General features: G+C 36.2%; 1 protein-coding gene across 1 annotated transcript in view; it reads left to right on the top strand.

The window, feature by feature from the left end:
- Window positions 1-15,311, top strand: part of ADGRL2 (adhesion G protein-coupled receptor L2) — a 190,586-nt gene extending 175,275 nt beyond the window's left edge. The window contains exons 17-25 of the mRNA XM_081086246.1: window positions 2,429-2,520; window positions 3,342-3,386; window positions 3,671-3,697; window positions 4,352-4,520; window positions 7,352-7,480; window positions 8,046-8,142; window positions 9,812-9,940; window positions 10,792-10,809; window positions 13,283-15,311. Of these exons, the coding sequence (XP_080942372.1) occupies window positions 2,429-2,520; window positions 3,342-3,386; window positions 3,671-3,697; window positions 4,352-4,520; window positions 7,352-7,480; window positions 8,046-8,142; window positions 9,812-9,940; window positions 10,792-10,809; window positions 13,283-14,037 (1,461 nt within the window). The 3' untranslated portion in view covers window positions 14,038-15,311. The remainder of the gene's footprint in view (window positions 1-2,428; window positions 2,521-3,341; window positions 3,387-3,670; window positions 3,698-4,351; window positions 4,521-7,351; window positions 7,481-8,045; window positions 8,143-9,811; window positions 9,941-10,791; window positions 10,810-13,282) is intronic.
- The last annotated feature ends 5,684 nt before the right edge of the window (window positions 15,312-20,995 follow it).

Raw genomic sequence — 20,995 nt, 5'->3', positions numbered from 1 at the left:
GAAGAAAAGTCAAGAGGCTTAAAGGATTTTAACTTTGACTCAACAAAGCAGCCTTTCTTATCTAAGAGTTGTAGTCACTTCGTTTTTATGGGTTTTGGTTTGTTTGTTTTTAGGATATTTAGAGTTCTTGTTTTTAACCATTCCTTAAATTTACTAGTTAAGTTTTACGGTTGCATAAAATAAAATAAAAAGAATATGAACACTGTTGTTTTTCCTTTTAAAAAAATTAAAGATATACTGTGTCATAATTTTTTTAAAAACAAATCAAATATTTAATGTGCTGCCTGAAAGACCTCTCTAATTTTTTCCAAGGCAGAAAGTGTCTAATAATACAATAAGTATACCTGTGTAGTAAAGTCAGTAAATATTTGTTGAATAAAATGTATGACAGTGCATATCCCTGAAAGTGTAAGCATTTATTTATATTGTGACCAACTGACATAATACTCAGAATGTAAAACTAGAAAAGTGTTTTTACAATGTTTTTGCTTTTTCTCTTAACAAGTATTTTAAGAAATTAATGTTAAGTACTAGTTTAAACAAAGAGCTTCTTTTGTCCTTAAGTAATGAACATAGAACACTATTGGCCAACACTTGCAAATTGTGCCTATTTAACCTCTTTTTTTCCATTAAGAAGAAATTCTACATCTAAGAGAAATACAGCACAGTGAACAAAATGACTGACAAATAGCATAAAGCCTTTTCTGTGTGCCCAAACTCATTGGGAAGGACTTGGAAATTTTATTTATTGCCCTGTATCACTTTTCCTAATATAGTGATGAATGGCTAAAATATGGTATCATTTTGTCACGTGTTGTGGGGACTTAGGAAAAAGAATCATGTTACTCTACCAAAGTTATGTCGATTACCTACCACCAAGAAATTGCTTTCATCCTAAATTCAGTGAGCCTTTTCCTGAATATACCATTTGGGCTTGTACTGTCTTTAAGTCATATACAGCTCACAAAAAAATTGATTTGCCTTTTTTAAAAGAATGATCCAAAGTAAATGTCAAAAAATCCAGGACCATCCATGACTGGTTTGGCTCAGTGGATAGAGCATCAGCCTGAGGACTGAAGGGTCCCAGGTTCAATTCCGGTCAAGGGCACATACCACGGTTGTGGGCTCGATTCCCAGTGGGGGGTGTGCAGGAGGCAGCCAATCAATGATTCTCTTTCATCATTGATGTTTCTCTCTCTCTCCCCTTCTTCCTTCATCTCTGAAATCAAAAAAATATATATATTTAAAAAAATAATAATAAATCCAGGACCAATCTAGTGTAGTTCTATTTTTACAATATAAAAATGGAACTGCCTTCTCTCTGTCCAGCATTCTGCCAGGTGACTGTAGAAGTAAATGCAAACTACCTCTCTTCAGTCAAAACCCAACTCCTTTCTTCTTAGTTCACTTGTCTTTATCTCCCAAACCTTCCTTCCCTGTCAGGTTTCATCTTCCCCAGTTTGCTTTTGTTTGCATGTCAATTTTTTGCCCCGGCTGAATGTTTTAGAGGAACACAAAAGAGCCTTTTTCAGAAATTACCCATTTTCATACAGTATTGAGACTAGTAAAAAAGAACTGATGGCTTTTAATAGAAAAATAGCAAAATATACATGTATAGCCCTAACTGGTTTGGCTCAGTGGATAGAGCGTCGGCCTGTGGACTGAAAGGTCCCAGGTTTGATTCCGGTTAAGGGCATGTACTTGTGGGCACCTCCCCAGTAGGAGGTGTGCAGGAGGCAGCTGATCGATGTTTCTCTCCCATCAATGTTTCTAACTCTCTATCCCTCTCCCTTCCTCTCTGTAAAAAATCAATAAAATATATTTAAAGATATATACATATATATATATGTATATATATATACACACATGTATATATGTTTATCTTACTTTATATAGCTGTTTCATATATTTTGTTTCATTTGACCCTCATAATTACCTTACAAGTAGATTGTACAAATGTTATTACCCTCGTTTCATCAACCAAAATCAAAAGCTAGACTCTCAACTAAGTCTTAGGGTCTCAAATCTATCAATCGTTCCATTATAAGCTACATGCTATAAATGCCTTTCCTAAGGAATTTACTTTAATGTTTCTGTTAGATGGCTTTTAGGCCCTGGAGTACCTCAAGCTAAAGAAACTAATTTAGGTATCTAATTTATTTAATCATCACCACATGATACTGATTTAATGAGGCTGCAATTTCATGTCAAATGATCTATTAAAAAATCGATCAAACATAGCTCGAGTATTTTATTATTTAGACTTAACTGGATCATTGCATATGTAAACTAAAGTTGAATCATTGTCTATTATATACTCATGTCATTGGTATTTAACTGCATTAACTCATTAAATAAATTTGCAAAAATGTACTGTTTATTCTTTGGTTGTAGTGGTCTAATTCTTTTTTTGTTGTTGTTATGACAGCTAAATATTATATTCCTGGTGATCACATTGTGCAAAATGGTGAAGCACTCAAACACTTTGAAACCTGATTCTAGCAGGTTGGAGAACATTAAGTAAGTAGTTTGTATTTTAAGCTTAGTGCTTGACAAACTAAGTGCAAGATATTCTCCACAGGGAATCCATGAGTACCTTCTCTCAACTAGAAATTATTCAGAATGAGGTTTTACTGTACAAGGGTGAGTCTCAGTGTGACCACGTCACAGACATTGGTCAAAAATTAGATAATAATTTCTGTCTTGATGTAGAGCCAAGAAATTGTTTCAGTAGCTTTGTGGAAATTCCATATCACGGTAGCAGTTTCATTTGAATTTAAAATGCAGTTCAAAATGATGTTCCTGCTTGCATGGCTGATAAGATTATATTCAGTTTGTTTTGTTAAATGACTTTTTTTGATTTAAGGATCCTGAGCAGTTTTCTACTTCTAATCTTGCTTTCCTAAGAGAATACATTCTGTTACTATTGTTAACGTGGAGATTATCTGTTGTTTTTATGATAATTGAATGAATGTTTTATTTCAGTGTTGAGTAAAAACTGCAGTAGCCTATCTATGGAAAAATGCTATCCAATTAACCAAAAATTGATACTTGTTGACTCCTAAGTCATCTTATGGAAGCATTTTCAGTTATTTTTTAAATAAGAGCCTTAGTTTAAATTTTGATGAAGTATTATTCAAGTTGGTTATAATGGGATTGCAAAAAAATATTTTGAATGTAAAAAATGGCAGATCTATAGTAAGGGAAGTTTTTTAAAAATTAGAAGATTTAGATAGGTTAGTGCCAGCTTCATTGCATGTTGCATGGTAAGAGAGAGAGCTAATCTTTAGCATCTCTCTCTTTTCTTCCTTTTCCTCTTTCTGTCTTCTCATCTACACCAGTAATTACCGTGTTTGTGATGGCTACTATAATACGGACTTACCTGGGTAAGGTAGAACCCTACATTAACAAATTTATGGCATGATTTATATTTTTTACAAAGCTGTCAATATCATGAATTGCCCTTAATTCTTATAATTATTTTTGTATGTCTAATTTGCTATAGTATTTTAAAACTATAATATGCCTTTATTTTTTAATTGCTTGCCTCTGCATTTTGACTTTCTTAATTTTGACTAATTTATAAAATATATAAATGCTTTCTTATTACTTTCTATTTTAATTCTGTCTAATAATTTTGTTTCTCTTTTCTGCTTATAATGCTTTCTAGCTATGAAGATAATAAGCCATTTATCAAGTAAGATCATTAGTTAGACATGGAATGCACTGACTTTAAATCCTTCTCATTCCGTCCTATTTTCTACAGTTCTTTTCTCCTTAAGCTATTCATGATGAAATCTCTCCAAAATTATTTTATTTTCAAGTTGTTCTCATGTTTTTTGTCCCATTTCAGCTAGGCTTCTTCATGCTTTAGTTATAAAAACCTTAGGATTCACCTAAGATTAGTTTATCAGAATCTGAAGTTTAGGAGCTGATTATCTGCCATTTAACCTTTCTGTATGTGTCACATTACTCAGTGTTGTGGGTACACCACAGGAATAAAAAGATAGGAGTCGACTCATTAAGGACTCCTAATTTCTTATACCAAAATGCACATAAAAGCCAATAAAGTCCTGGGGATGTTTTACACGTTGAATTTTAATATAGTTTTGATACCTTGTTTATTCTGGAGTAAAAAAAAAAAGGTTGCTGTTGCTGTTTTCACTGGAGGCTGCAGTACTAAATGCTACTATTCCTTCTTTAATCAATGAAAGGTTAAAGCCAAAATGCTGTTGAATTTGAATGTGAACATAGAGAAAGTCAACTGCTACTACTGATATGTTCATATTTAAGTGTGATGTGTGTTGTTCTCTCACTGAACCTGTGAATGAAATTCACTTTATTTTTTCAGGTCTTGGGTGCTTGGCGCTTTCGCTCTTCTGTGTCTTCTTGGCCTAACCTGGTCATTTGGGTTGCTTTTTATTAATGAGGAGACTATAGTGATGGCATATCTCTTCACCATCTTTAATGCTTTCCAGGGAGTGTTCATTTTCATCTTTCACTGTGCTCTTCAGAAGAAAGTAAGTGACCATGCCATGGGATTCTGCTGGCTTGTTTTTGTAGTGGAAATAACAGATATAATGGAGAAGATATGAAGTTACAACTGGCATATTATTAAATCGCGTTATATTTTTAATCATAAAGTAATTGTAATGCATGTCTGGAAATTCGGGCTTCACGTATAAAAGAATTCAGTAGCAATCATTTTTGGATCTCAGTTTGGGGCTGTTATAAACTAGATATTTATGTTAAGATGTCTTCTTTGCTACTGGGGTCTATAAAAATGCTTTGTGCAAAGGATATACAAGATAAAGAAAAGGTTAAATAATCTTGTTCTTTGCTCAATAAAGAGAATACAGTGGTCCAAAATGAAGTTGAGTATAAGGATACATGCCCTTAATTTAAAAACTCTAGCCATACAAAAATTTAATATTAATGTTGCCTTTTGAGTAATTTTAATAGACCTAAAATCCAATAATTTTACATCTCACGTTTATTATTTAGTGCTGACTTTATATTAAGTGGAGTAAGCAAAAATGATTCAGAAATTGTCTGTTTGAAAATGAAATACTACTGCAAACCCAAGAGAATAGTTGAGCACCATTTAAGTTTAAAATTTCCGGTGTCATCTTTTCCCTGCCTGCATATTCAGTGCAGTCTTTTTATTCTGTTATTACTAGTTGGTCACTTAAATTGAACAGAGAAATAGAATTGTGAAAGTGAAAACTATTATGTTTTCAATCCTGACAAGATGATAGTGTTGTTACCTCCATCAGTTTTGAATAAGCTGTAATTTTGAGATAATAACAGTGGGATGTGCAGTTCTGACAGGTAATGTACATTCACAGCAATATAGGCATTAGGCAACACCAACACCGGAGGTGTTATTTGGATAAAGTACCGCTTTCATTGCCATTGTCTTGGTAATGCAGCATTGCAGAGTAGTTAATAGCCATTAAATATGCAGACTTTTTTTTTATAAAGTATGATGTGTTATTTAATAACATTGAATCTTAACTTTCTAAATATGATTCAGGTATAACCTTTGTAATTACTTTTGGTTTTTATATATTTCTTACTTTATAAATGAGCATTTGTATACATGCATACAGGCACATTTGTAGTCTGCCTAATTATTTTGAGATAAAAACGAAACTTAGCCATTATTTTCTCATAGAGTTATGTGTATTAATTGAACAAAGATTTTGCTATGCTTTTTTTTTTAAGTCAAAAGGTTTAATTTTATTGAATAAAGAAAGTTCATTCAGGTCTTACACATGTCATAGGAATACTTTAGATTATAACAGATTATAAATCAATAGCTGATTAGAAGGAAGGAATAAAGAAAGCAGTTTATATTTTCAATGTAGAAAAAAAAATCTAATTGCTACAGATGTCTTGTAAAGTTCCCAAAAGAAGTTCTATCCACGTTTATTGTTTAGTGGATTTTGTTTTCCTTTTTCAAGGGATGAAAATGAAATTCCATTTTCATTTGCTTTTTAAGTACAATTACATTTAAAAGTAGCTCTTTTGAATATATCCTACTTAGTCTTAGACACATCCTCTTGGTGCTGCCAGGATGACTTGTGAAGAATATGATACAAAGTGATTTAGTTTAAATCCTGGTTTACTACTTCAGTGAGCATATTTAGGCAAAGAAAGTGCTTTGAAAGTTCAATCCCATTGTTATTTGTTCTAATAGGTACAATTAAATAAAGCGAAGAGGAGGAAAATGCAAGTGCACTTAGATTTAAAAGGTCATCTAGTGACTTTAATTGTCTAGTTTTGCAAGGAATAAGTGTCAAAATCATGGTCTTCGCTGGCAGATACAGAGCATACAACTGTGAGGAGGGGGAAAGCCTTTGAGTGTGTTTGTAATCTACCCGAAAAAAGAGTTTCTTATGCAATATCTCCCTGTCTGTTTTATGATTTTGAAGTCTGGCTGTTGGCCACAACAAGACATGTTTATGTGCCAGTATCGTTGCATAGAATCCAGGACTCTCTCCTACTCCTCCCAAGTTCGAACCACCTCTCCAGGGGCCCCATCATTTGGTGAATGTTGGGACTTCACTTTTTAAAGTTTACTTTAAACTTCCTTTTAGAACTAAAAACTTTTCGATCTATTCTTATATCCAAGCTTGGGGGGTTGGGGGGGAGGGGGGAGGGAAATTACACAGTAACTCATTAATGAGAATAGAAATTGCATAAATAGTTCCCTTGTGTGCTAATGGAGTGCATAGGCATCTTTGACTCTTTTTACTCAGTGTTAAAACACATCAGGAAATGAAGAAAACATTCCATCATAATTAATGGCATATTATCAAAGTGCTTTTTTTCTTTATTCTTGTGCCAAAATAGCCTTGTCATTATAAAGAGGTTACCCACAAAACTACGCAATCCAATAAAAGAGGTTTATGTACATTGACCTACCTAAGGAGGACATGAAGCGTCTAAAACTTAAATGACTGAATTAGGCGTGGTTAAATGTAATTAAGCAAGAAAATATTTTGTCCTCTTTTCTTAGCATGAAATATAAAATTGGGGCTCCTAAGTATACAGAGGAAATAAGGCTTTTTAAAATATTGCTATTATATTAATAACATTTACATAATAGGTTATAAAGCATTGCTACCCAATATATCACATTGAAGAGATTTTACTAGCCAGTCTAGTGGACAGAGATATTGTTTCTGATTACACCAGTTTCAATTAAACTTGATTTTTGTAAGTTCAGTTTATTTTCTGCGTGGCAATATGTTTGTGGAGTTTCTTGGTCGTCTCCATTGCTTATTTGATTAGGGAAAGGGAGAAGCAAGTATTAACCCCATGGTCTCGTGGTTGTTGAATGCAGGTACGAAAAGAATATGGCAAGTGCTTCAGACACTCCTATTGCTGCAGCGGCCTCCCAACGGAGAGTCCCCACGGCTCAGTGAAGGCTTCCACCACCAGGACCAGCGCTCGGTATTCCTCCGGCACACAGGTAACAGGGGCTCTGACAGCGTCTTCAATCAGCCTTCCTTATGGAAAGCCTACCGAGACGGGCTCTGTTCAAATGCACTAATTGCCTCCTTATTCTAATGATGTCTACATAGCAAACACTTGCTTTTTTAGTATTTTGGTTTTAATGTCTTCTTAAGTATTTCTTGAAGGTGTTTCTTTAGGTGTGAACATCCTTTTTTTGAGAGGTATACTCCTTTAAAAAGTCTATCAGCATCATTTCATAGCCTACGCTTTGTATACAGCGTGGTGCTCTTTGTGGGTACTCGGTAAACATTTGTTGAATAATCAGTCATCTCAACGTTAAAAAAAAAAAACAACAATAAAGGAAAACTTTTAAAGAGTAGAAGATTAAATTCCCCTTAGTCAGAAAAGCAACAGAGCAGTATAGACTTCCTTAGTTTTAGACTAGAATCCACACACGTTTTCTTTTTTAAAAGCCCCACAGATAATCCTACACAGATGGATAGGTTAAATCTTTTGTGTGTCTTTAATAAGGTAAATTTGGGGAAACTAACATAACGTGTCTTGCTATTTTATGTTGATAGAGTCGTATAAGAAGGATGTGGAATGACACTGTGAGAAAACAATCTGAATCTTCTTTTATCTCAGGTGACATCAATAGCACTTCAACACTTAATCAAGGTCAGTTACTAGGAAAACTTGAGTTTACAATATAAATTTTGTACCTTTTGCCAATTTACAATAATCCTAGAGAAAATGGGGAATTTTTTTCAAATGTGTTTATATCACAAGCTCCTAAATCTTTTGAGTCAGTTTTTATCCTTTATTCAAGTACATATAAATTCTTTTTATTCAATAATGTAATGCAAACAGTATATTTTTAAACTCCGCATTAAGACTACGGCTAGAAAAAGTAATTACTGAAAATATACTTTGCCACAAGTTCATATGTTTTTCTTGTGAGTAGAAATTTATCCTTTTAACTGAGACATATACCAAACTTTTCTTCTTAAAACATTAACACAATTAGAATAACCACTATTCACATTAAACAGTACCAGTTTTGTAGTGAAGATTCTTATTTGCAAAAGTTTTTATTTTACATTTCTTTCAAAAAGTAAAAAGTGTCAAAAACATTTATAGTAAATCTTCATGAACAAAAAGCTAAAATACATGAGAATTTACAAATTAATATTTTTCTCCTTGAATTACTACAGTTACAGCTTTAAAATTATCATTATCAATATAATTCTTAAATAAGCTGGCAAATAAAATATTTTAGCAAGATAAGGACACAAATGCATGTACGCATACTTCTGAATGCAAGCTTAGTAAATTTTAACTTGGTATGAAAAAAATCATGTTGTTATATGTCGGTGGAAAGGTAATTTATCCAGGTTATTTTAGTTTTGTTGTACTGATTGGTAATACAGCAGTTATATTTTATCACAATGACATTTTTTAATATTGCCATTGTTTTGATGAGTTGGTTTAAAATGAAAAAAAGGAGTATGTATGACATCAAAACCAAGTTGAATTTTAAAATATTTTTAGTCAAAATTACATTAGCTATGCAAAACATGTTTGATACATATTGAAAGGTTGGTAATTTGTAAATTAGAATAAGTGAAATGTGTTTATTCCATGGCTCTGATATGCTACCTAATTTTGTTAAGATGACTATCAAAAAGGAAATGCATTATTCAATGATTCGCTTTTTGAAACCTGGCAAATAAAATTCTTGTTATGTACAATTTATGAATGGTCCAATAATTCATTATACACAGCCTTTTCTTCTTCAGCATGTGTGCTCTTGCATTTACTAAGAGAAGCTTTGTGCAATGTGTCATACTTTTTATCTGTTTGAAGTTGTTTTTCCTCCTGCTTGTATCGAAGTTGGTATTAACACAGATGTTTTCATGAGGGATAATCCCACACCTGTAAATTCTGAAAGTTTGAGATTCCCTCTTCTGGGCCTCCGTGGTTAGGTTTTTAATATTAAGCAGTAACATCTTGAAACATAATGTTGATCTCTGTGCATTTAATTGCCATTTTTGTTTAACAGTGATTTTTTGTATAAATTAGTAAATGTCATCTTCAGCAGGTGTTTACTTGGGGGACTTAGAAAGCACCTGTGAATTACTGAAATTTAACTTCCCTCTACCCTTTCTCCTTCAAATTAGTAGTTCAAATACAGTCAGAAAATTTCAGCAGATTTTTCGTTGCCAACTTGTTCACTACCCTTGATGAATACGAAAAGTACTGTACTGCAACTGTAACACTAAAATAAGAGAACTGATGTCTCTTCTTTCCTTCCTTTTCTTTTCTTTTCTTCCCTTTTTTGCTTTAGGAATGACTGGCAATTACCTACTAACAAATCCTCTTCTTCGACCCCACGGCACTAACAACCCCTATAACACATTGCTCGCTGAAACAGTTGTATGTAATGCCCCTTCAGCTCCTGTATTTAACTCACCAGGTGTGCTTATACTTATGAATAAAATTACCTTTCTTTGCTGCTAAACAGAGCTCTGGTCTTTGCCCTTTCTCTAGAATATTCATGTTGCCATGTATTTATTATTACATCCATAGTCTCTCAATTGAAAGAGAATGGTATTGAGCATGCCAGGCTTCTAAAACTGCACTATATTATAGTAAACATTCAGTCATGACAGTATTTACCAATAATTATCCATGTTTTTGACACAGGTGGCATAAATCTTAATATATTATTACAGGACTGACATCACATGGTCCGCGAGCCCATCTTCAAGATTTATATCACTTAGAGGTATCCGCTCTATGTAATATTCTGTTCAGTTGACTCTAAAGCTTGCCGACAGAATTTGCTTTTGGAATGGATTAGCTAATAAAGATCATTGGATGCCTAGCTATAGAAAACGGCATCCAGCATTATCAATGTAACCACACTATAGTATAGTGCAGCTTTATGGTGGTTTTTCTTTTTTCTTAAAATAGCTTTGAAAATAAAGTTAATATCAGTCAGTTTATACCTATAGTTGTGTTTGTTTTTTAGTTGGGGGAGGGGGAGAGATTGTCACTAACCCATCCTGTATTACTGTGTTTTCTAATAGCTTATTTTTTAAAAAGCATATATATTTAACAGAAATTTTCAAGGTTTTGGTAAAAGTTACTGCTGCTTAATTACTGCTAGCATATAGTCTTTATTTGTGATTGATATTTACCACTAAATTTAACAAAGAACTTTGTTTCTGGTTTTTTTTTTTTCCTTGAAATTCTATTTTAACGTAACTGCAGCTTTTCTTTTCATTCTCTTGTTTTTCTCACTTTCCTTATGCTTTCCTCTAGCAACCTACAGAGAGACAAGTATGGGAGTAAAACTTAACTTTGCCTATCAAATGTAAATTTTTTCAGCATGATTTTTAACCGGCACAATTAAAACATAACTAGCAGTCATGACGTAGACTCAGCGGGCAAGTGGTTCACAATTTGCAACTAAAACGTTACCAAATTCAAACAGTACATCTGTCTGTACTGCCCTTTCTCAACAACAGAGGTCTGTAGCAAACGCTGTCCATACTTAAGTATACGCAATGCTGAAATAATTTGCTCTTTAAAGCCCGAGGTACTGTCACCCCGAATGCTGAATAATTGACTTATCATTTCTGCATTCCCACAGTTATCTTGCTACAGGCTGTGGAAAGTCTTCAAGTGAATTACCTGAACTTGGGCAGAAAATTTGCCTCTTCCAAACCAGTCAAAGATGTGCTTAAATCTGCAGTATGTCATAGAAAACACCTCCTGTTTTTCCTAGTATATATGTTTATTAAGCAATAATAAAAAGGAAAAAGAAAAAAGACAAGATCAAACCTCTACAGAGGAAACAAATGCTGGCAAGTGATCCATCATGTAGCTTAAAGCTCCAGCAGTTTTCCAGTGGTGGATCTTATAAAGACTGTGGTGCACATAAGAACTTATAAAGCTAGAGAATTGTGTCAACCAATCTAAAGGAAGCCTTACAAATAGCTCTCAGAGCTTTATTTTATTATATGTGGAACATGATATTAATTGGCCTGTCAGTTTCTCGAATGTAGAAGTTGGATCAGAGTTTTTTTTAAAAAATAACATGAGTGACCAACAAATATAATCACCCCATTTTCTCATTTTCTACTAATGATAATTTATCAAACAATTATCATATATTTATTGGTCATGACATTGAGTTTTCTAGGATAATCTGCAGCTTTAAGAGTGGAGTGAGCACTAAGAAGGGAAAGTTCCTATTTTTTCAAGAATTAAAATTTTTTTCCTAAACTCCTCCAAGCCTTGCATACAATGCAGCAGCCTCACAGTGGTCAGTTTCATTTCAATAACCATCATTTCATTCTTTTTTTTTTTTCCAGACCTATCTGTAGACAAGTGATTTTATTTTTTCTCTAGGATTTTGAGAATGAATAACCCAACTTCCCATGGTGCAGATCATTTAATTTTCTCTATTTTTTTCCCATTTGCCTGAAAAGCACTGTGATGTCCTAGTTTACATGTTTATGTGTCTGTAGAAAAATACAACTCTGATTCAAAGAGAGCATGTTACCGTATTTTTTTTCTTCCTAAACCTCTTTTCATATCTTCAGCAGACTTATCCAATCTTTCATTCCTGTAGAGATAAACAATATATTAGCCAAGGCTAACACCCTTTTCCCATTCCATAGTGAATATTTATTCTTGGTTTAATTTCTGTGACCCATACTAAAGAAATCTCTAACATTTCTGCATTCAACCTCCATGCCCACAGTGTCTGTGGGCCAGTCTCGTGCAGTAGACTGCGGGTTCATTCGGTGCTGTCACTGTGACTGATGCAGACTGCAGGGCTGCAGGCAAACACCTTGACCATTAGGAGCCTGGGGCCATGGCTATTAGAGTACTCGTTTCCAAAGTACATATCAAAACAATAAGAACTATTAAACCAAAACGGGAAAGGCTGCTATTGCTGGTAACCTAATTTGTTGAACCCTTGCTCTGACTAAGTTGCTGAGAAGCTTAGAAATTCTTCATCATGTTACAATAAATCATTTTACTTTCTTTTATATATCAGCTACTCTTAGGCCAGATAGCCTGAGCAGACAGACATGATGTGAGTTGTCCAAAGTGAGTCATTCCACCTGCTGCCTGTCATGTTGTTGGATGGTGCTTGTGGGCCCCTGGCCCGGTCCGTATGAGAGATGGCTGTCTTTGTTTAACATGAATTCTTTGTATCTGTCCATATTTTTCATTCTTTTTTTTTTTAATTTCATCTCCAGAAAAAAAGGAAATGTTAGATGTTGTTTAAAAAAAGTTGCTTGCCACTTACGTGGGTTTGTGTTGTACATTTGCCTTTGGTTTTCGTATGTGACTTATTTCTTTTTAATTTAGTGTTGTTTAGGACAAATTATGTTAATTTTATTTTTATAAATCATAGTCTCGTACTTTAAAATGCAATTGTCAATAATGAATTGCTTTGCATTAACTATGCAAGGGCATGGAGTGAAGTCTTTTTTTGTGTCAGAGATTTGAGCCAAAATCGATTAACTACTGTCTCCCCGAAATTGATCAAGTAATACTCAGTATGCCATCTTCCTTCCCTGGAAAACAGAATTATTCTTTCACACGTTTTTGTATTAGATATCTAAGGGGGTGCAACTGTTTACAGTTGGGAATGCGGGAAAGCCTGGCACTTTCAAGTGTCCGCTTTCAAATACAACTTTGTCCTGAACGACATTAAAACGTTTTGTGCCAAAGAGTTAATGATTTTTTGAGGAAGGATCAGTGGCAATAATGGAAACCCCGTTGTCTGTTTCAGGACATTCACTGAACAATGCCAGGGATACAAGTGCCATGGATACTCTACCGCTAAATGGTAATTTCAACAACAGCTACTCACTGCGCAAGGGGGACTACACCGACGGCGTGCAGGTCGTGGACTGTGGACTAAGTCTGAATGATACCGCTTTTGAGAAAATGATCATTTCAGAGCTAGTGCACAACAACCTACGGGGCAGCAGCAAGACTCACAACCTGGAGCTCACGCTCCCAGTCAAACCTGTGATTGGCGGGAGCAGCAGCGAGGATGATGCCATCGTGGCCGACGCGTCCTCTCTCATGCATGGCGACCACGCAGGACTAGAGCTGCACCACCGAGAGCTGGAGGCCCCGCTCATCCCTCAGCGGACTCACTCCCTTCTGTACCAGCCGCAGAAGAAAGCGAAGCCCGAGGGCACGGACAGCTACGTCTCCCAGCTGACCTCTGAGGCCGAGGACCACCTGCAGTCGCCCAACAGGGACTCTCTTTACACGAGCATGCCCAACCTCAGAGACTCTCCCTACCCGGAGAGCAGCCCGGACATGGAGGAAGACCTGTCTCCCTCCCGGAGGAGCGAGAACGAGGACATTTACTACAAGAGCATGCCCAACCTGGGGGCTGGCCACCAGCTCCAGACGTGCTACCAGATCAGCAGGGGCAACAGCGACGGGTACATCATCCCCATTAACAAGGAAGGCTGCATCCCCGAAGGGGACGTGAGAGAAGGGCAGATGCAGCTGGTGACCAGCCTTTAATAGCTCAGCCGGGGCGGTCCGAGGGCCACCTGCGAGTATTCGCAAAGCGCGGCCCGTGGGCCCCACGCAGACTCGGCCGCACAGACAGCCCTGATGACCTGTGGTTCCTCCCGTGTAAAAAAAAAAAAAGATGACTGAACCTTGCCGTTCTGTGAATTTTTATAAAACATACAAAAAAACTTTGTATATACACAGAGTATACTAAAGTGAATTATTTGTTACAAAGAAAAGAGATGCCAACCAGGTATTTTAAGGTTCTGCTGCTGTTTAGAGAAATTGTGAAGCGAGCAAAACGCAACTTTCCAGCCATTTTACCGCAGCAGTTTGCGAACTGAATTTGTAAATATGGCTGCACCATTTTTTTGTAGGCCTGCATTGTATTATATACAAGACGTAGGCTTTAAAATCCTGTGGGACACATGTACTGTACCTTACTGTTCCTGACAAGACTTGGAAAAGCAGGAGAGATGTTCTGCAGCAGTGTGCAGTTCACTGCAAATCTTTTCCATTAAGGCAAAGATGGAAACCATGTTTAACCACTAGCAATCAAGCCACAGGCCTTATTTCGTATGTTTCCTCAACTGTACAATGAACTATTCTCATGAAAAAAAAAAAATGGCTAAAGAAATTATATTTTGTTCTATTGCTAGGGTAAAATAAATACCTTTGTGTCCAACTGAAATAGAATTGTCATTAGAATAATTTTAAAGAGTTTGAAGAAAATATTGTGAAAAGCTCTTGGTTGCACATGTTATAAAATGTTTTTTCTTACACTTTGTCATGGTTCTGCCCATTGTCACTTAGTTTCCACTGTATACAAGTGTTCTGCTTTGACATGTTAGTTTTATCCTTCCATTTAAATTCCTTATTGCCAAAAGTTCTATGGGGAGAAAAGTCTTTGAAGCCAGTTACGCCATGCCTTGCACAACCGTGGTAAAATCTAGAAAAGATTGCGTGTCGCCCCTCCGTTTATTCTTGAGCAGAGGGCAGAGAGGGCACTGGGCACTTCTCACAAACTTTGTAGTGAACAAAAGGTGCCTCTTCTTTTTTAAAATAAAATAAAAATAAATATTACTCTTCCATATTCCTTCTGCCTATATTTAGTAATTAATTTATTTTATGATAAAGTTCTAATGAAATGTAAATTGTTTCAGCCAAATTCTGCTTTTCTTTTCATCCCTTTGTGTAAACCTGTTAATAATGAGCCCATCACTAATATCCAGTGTAAAGTTTAACACGGTTTGACAGTAAATAAATGTGAATTTTTTCAAGTAGTTAACGTGCACTTTTATGTATGATACACAATTGGCTTTAACACATTGGCCCTCTCCCACCCCTCCCCCTTGGATATATTTAGATCCCTTCGTATTATAACCCATGGATATGGAGAAGAATACAGTTAAGTTGCTGGATGGCTTTATATGCTAAAAAGTATATAATATATTCATATTCTGATTATCCATTACCCATGCTCACAATTTGGCCAATAAGTTTCAACAAAGAATCATACTGAAAGCTTTGTATTTGTTGGATTGCACCAGAACTTAAAAAAATAATAATGAAAAAAGGGGGGATTGCAAATTGTACAGTCAAATTGAACATCATAAAAAAAATTTTTGATTTTTCAGCACTATTGAGAAGAAATTCCTAAAACATACTTTTACAGTGTGAGGATTATAAGTATCCCTATAAGGGAGCTGCAAATGACAATATTTGTTATCATGGAAAGGTTCAAAAATCATAATTGAATCTCAACAAGTAGATGTTTCCTGTCCACATCATAAGCGTTTATACCAAATTCCTCTACAGCTTAGTGGTTCTCCCCCATGCTCCCACCAAGTTAGAAATCACTTTATTTTATGTGGACACACTTAGTCATGCCTGTTGAGTTTAAAAAAGAGTAATGAGAAAAAATGTTCAAGTATATATTTATATATCTAAATGTGGCTATAAGGTAGACACTATATAATAAAGGATCAATATTTAATAGTAGGGTAACAATGAAGGAGTGTATTCACATGTAGTTACCTAACAAGTTGGAGATTGACTATAAGACATTATATTCATATTCAAACAGATACAGTTCTCTGAGAGGAATAGTCATGTTTCTTTGGCTAAAACTCTTCAGTCATTTACAAAATTTTATTTGCTAGAAGGAAGTATTATATAATCAAACATGTTAATTTTCTCTTTTATGCTTTTTTCCTTTCAAAGCCTGGAACTATACAGTGTTGTGTGATATGTATGTCCCAGTATACAAACTGAGTAGGATTAGGTTGGTTCAGTAATGAATTACCAATTTAAAAAAAAAAAAAAAAGATAGCATTGATTATTCAATTAGTGCTATTTCTCTTGAAGCAGTTCTTAAAACTGGTATGATGTGAACAAGTATATGGTACATAAATGGTTAACCTCTTTAGAAAAAGTAATTTATTATGAGTCTTTATATTAGAGAATAGAATCTGAAAGCTATCATTCATCTTTGCCACCAAAAGAAAAATTGTCTTTAAAACTGATTTAAAAACAAACAGACATATAAATGTTGCCTTAAATTCCATCTAGGCTTCTTCTTAGTACAAGTTAGTTTCTTAAGTTTAAAATTATTAATCTACTGTCTGATGCATTACTCTGTTTATTAGCCCAGTAGGTTCTTTGGGTCTGCCCAGACTTCACCTGGATATACAATTTCTACATCCTTGATTGTTTCTCTTTGTGATAGTCACAACTGTGAACTTTTATAAAGTCACGTTATTGTACCTCTTCCCAGGGACAGTTACTCTACTGGTCTGTTAATAAGGAATGCTTGTTAACATTGGCTTTAGCTGTAGCTTCATACAGGTTAATTCAGACTGACTTATTTTAAAATATAGGCCTGTGTTTATTCTATTTACAAAAGAAAACAACTATATATATTCATCTTACAGGCTTTTAAAATCATTTATGTGGAAGAGAACCCATCCATACAAGTGTAAAATTACTTAAATATGTTGTCAATTACAACTCATCCACGTTTATACTTGAGGGTAGTTCCATGTAATATTTTAACCAGTATGAACAACTGGTTTTAAAGTAAAGGAACAATTATTTGACAGAAAATTCCCATCACTATTCTCTCCCCCCCAAAAAAGGCATCATGCACAAATTCATTACCAATTTCAAAGAAATATTCATGTGTACTTATTATATAACTGTTTTCAGGACCCTGGCTTTATGTATTTATTTAAATGAAAAAGGAGAAAATGTACTTTTCCATCAATTCAACTTTGAACCTCAGGCTTCAAACTGACCTTTATGATGCTCTCATGGGATAGAATGTTTTGTAAAGAACTTGAACTCACTAAGAATTTTATTGTGGTTATAACCTAAGTAGAAAAACTTGAAAGAATGCATACAAGTTGAATTTTTGTAATGAAAACAGCTCTTCGTATTTTATTGATACTGAAATTTTCTTTAAAGACAGTTATTCCTGCAGTGTTTTACAAATAAAAAAAACTACCTGTGTTCCAGATATTATTTCTCTTTTCATGAAATTTTTGCATTAACTCTCAAACAGTATGAAAAGGTACTGACATGTTGAATGTAGATGAGGATTGCTTCACAGGGCAATAAAATTAGGGTGTTTTTTGGTGAAAATGCTTTATCACATGCTAACTGCTTCAAGCTGATTTTGAGCAGTCCTTAAATAGCTGAAGGATGAGTGAATGGTTCTGGGTTTGGGGATTAATTCATGGCTGTCTTAATTATCATTTGAATGGTATGGAATGGGAATTTTCTATTATGTCACTTTGAGTCTCCCAGTGATCATAGAAACACATTAATTAGCCAAAAACTTGAATGTTTAAGAATATCACGTTTTCTAACCAACATTCACTCGATGCATATCACGGATGCTCTGTTCCAAAATGTATGGGACTGAGGGAAGCTCCTGGATGTTATCCAAGTTCAACTCAACACACTGTGCAGCATGCGTACAAGGCCAGGGTAACATATCTCTGTCAGAGGGCATTAATAATAAGCTGAAAGAACACCATGTAATTAGGCTAATTAAGTGAACTGTAAGTGTTTTTCAAATATTGGCAACAGACCACCCCTCATCTCTTAACGGCCTCTGGAGTCTTCATCCTTTCCCTGATGGCATTACTGTTTCCTGAGTGTGCAGTTTCTCAGAAGGCCTCAGAAGTCAGTTCGATTTTTAAAGACATTTTAACTGGTGAAATTTTTCTGAATTAATGCATTCCGAAATGCTATTGGGTATCCTGGCTTTTAATGTTATACAGATCATTGTTTGAAATAAGAAATAACAAAACACCAATATCTTTATCTGCTTTGGGAAAAGAAAAAATACTGCCCCATGAATCTTTTACCCATTTCTCTGTTATGTGCTTCTGAAACTCTAAGACCAAAATCTCTTAGAAATGTTTTAAAAGCATAGTTAATTTCAAGCAAATCAATGTTGTGTGAACATAAGAGACTAGTGGTGATCAATTTTTGAATAGTTTGTTGAATATTTTTACATAAGCATTTCAAAATCATATGTCAGAACCAAGCTTTTTAAAAAGCGTTTTGGCAGTCACAGCCACATGGCCTTCTCAGTTGATTTTACTAGGCAAAAAATGACTGATCTTTTGATACTCTATTAAAAAGGCTGACAGCTACCATATAGAACACCCAGGAACAATAATGATAGATAGAAATGTTGATTAGATTGAAAGATTCACTAAATGTTTTTCAGCTGAAATATCAGTCTTTATAAATAGACTAGAGGCCTGATGCACGAAATTTGTGCAGAGGGCTTGGCCCTTGTAGCCCCAGCTTCATCCGGAAGGATGTCCAGTCTAATTAGCATATTACCCTTTTATTATTATAGACTAGGGGCCCGGTGCACGAAATTCGTGCACTGGGTGTGTGTGGGGGGGGAGAGTGTCCCTCAGCCCAGCCTGCCCCCTCTCACATACTGGGAGCCCTCAGGCGTTGACCCCCATCACCCTCCGATCACCTGATTGGCCCCTGCCCAGGCCTGACGCCTCCGCCAGAGGTGTCAGGCTTGGACAGGGGACCCCCATCTCCCCCCGATCACTGGCTCTGGCCCCCGCCTAGGCCTGAGGCCTCTGGCCCAGGAATCATGCCTGGGCAGGGGATCCCCATCTCCCTCTGATCGCTTGCTCCACCCCCTGCCCAAGCCTGACGCCTCTGACCCAGGCTTCAGGCCTGGGCAAGGGGACCATCATATCCCCCCAATCCCCGGCTCCACCCCCTACCCAGGCCTGATGCCTCGGCCAGAGGAGTTGACCCTCATCACCCTCCGATCACCAATCACCGGATCGGCCCCTTGACCAGGCCTGAGGCCTCTGGCAGAGGTGTCAGGCCTGGGCAGGGGACCCCCAGCTCCCCGCAGTTGCAGGCTCCGCCCCTTCCCAGGCCTAACGCCTCTGGCCTAGGCGTCCGGCCCAGGCAGCGGGGACCTGCAGTGGCAGCGGGGGGCGCCGCAATCGTGGGCTTCGCTTTAGGCCCAGGCAAGGGACCCCTAGCTCCTGGGACTGCCAGCTTCGACCGTGCCCAGCTCCCATCGCTGGCTCCACCCCTACTTCCTGCTATCACTGGCCAGGGCGGCAAAGGCACCTGATTCTCCGATCATGGCTCTTAGCTCCCCCCTGGGTTTCAGATCACTGTCAGTGGCAGGGGGCTTCTTCCTGCTTTCCCTTTCGCCTCCCTGCATTGTGCCTACATATGCAAATTAGCCGCCATCTTGTTGGCAGTTAACTGCCAATCTTAGTTGGCAGTTAATTTGCATATAGCCCTGATTAGCCAATGAAAAGGGTATCGTCGTATGCCAATTACCATTTTTCTCTTTTATTAGTGTAGATGGCATTTAAACCAAAACATAGCAGTAGCACACAGTAAATTCTTCTAAAACTATAATAAAGGAGCTACAAAACTAGATGTCTAATTTTTCAAAGGAATTGCAAACTAATTTTGTCCCCTTTACTAATTTTACATATTGCAACAAGAATAAAAGTACTAGCACCTACCACTTCATAGGTGCTTGAAATATGTTCAGGCTCTATACCAAATGTTATCTTCCTTATTGTACTCAATCCTTTCAACAATACTCTCAGAGGGGTACTCATTATACACTTGTGCAAATTAGAAAAATAATTTGTTCAAGGTCTCAGCTGGGGAGTGGCTGAGCCTACACTAGCATGATGATTGTTTGGCTAAGAGTTTGAGCATTGAACCAACATGTCACTTCTGGTTTTACTGGTAGTTCCAAGAATATTCCTTACACTTCATATACTCTCTGCTGGTACTTTAGTCAGAGAGGTTTTGTCTTGAGTCTATAGAATTGTAAAGTAAAATGAAGAAGTCAGTCATTGCCCTGGTTGGTGTGGCTCCATTGGTTGGAGCGTTATCTGGTACACTGAATAGTTTTGGATTTGATTCCAGGTTAGGGCACATACCCAGGTTGCAGGTTTGATCCCCACTTTGGACAGTCAGAAAGCACCCAATTGATGTTTCTCACATCAATGTTTCTCTCCCTCTCCCCAAAATCAATTTTTTAAAAAGTCAGTTATTAAAGAAGTCATTGTGTTTTAGAAGAAGATAGACCTCTGGTAAAAGATAATCTATTTACTTCAAATCTTAGCAAAAGCAGGCCCGTTAGCTGGATGGCAGTGGAATGTAAAGTTTATTGGTTAATGATTTGTCCCCTTTGAAAAGAACATAAACAAAAGTTCATCATGAGGGAGTTGTAACAGGGAGAAAAAAAATCAAAGATTTTGATTCAGGATGTTGAGTTACTAGTCCTCATCTGCCCAATAATATAATACTGGCTTACCCTGTTAGCAGTGTGATCAACAACCACAAAAAATGAGAAATAATTTATTTCAGTCTGTGTTTTTTATTTTCCTTCATGTCCAAGCCATACAACAGTGAAAAAGTCACATGAAAAGTCAAAATT

The sequence above is a fragment of the Myotis nattereri genome, assembly GCF_964212035.1.
Source record: "Myotis nattereri genome assembly, chromosome: 3".
Lineage (NCBI taxonomy): Eukaryota > Metazoa > Chordata > Mammalia > Chiroptera > Vespertilionidae > Myotis > Myotis nattereri.
Note: the sequence above shows the minus strand (reverse complement) of the source record. Positions and strands in the feature narration are given on the sequence as shown.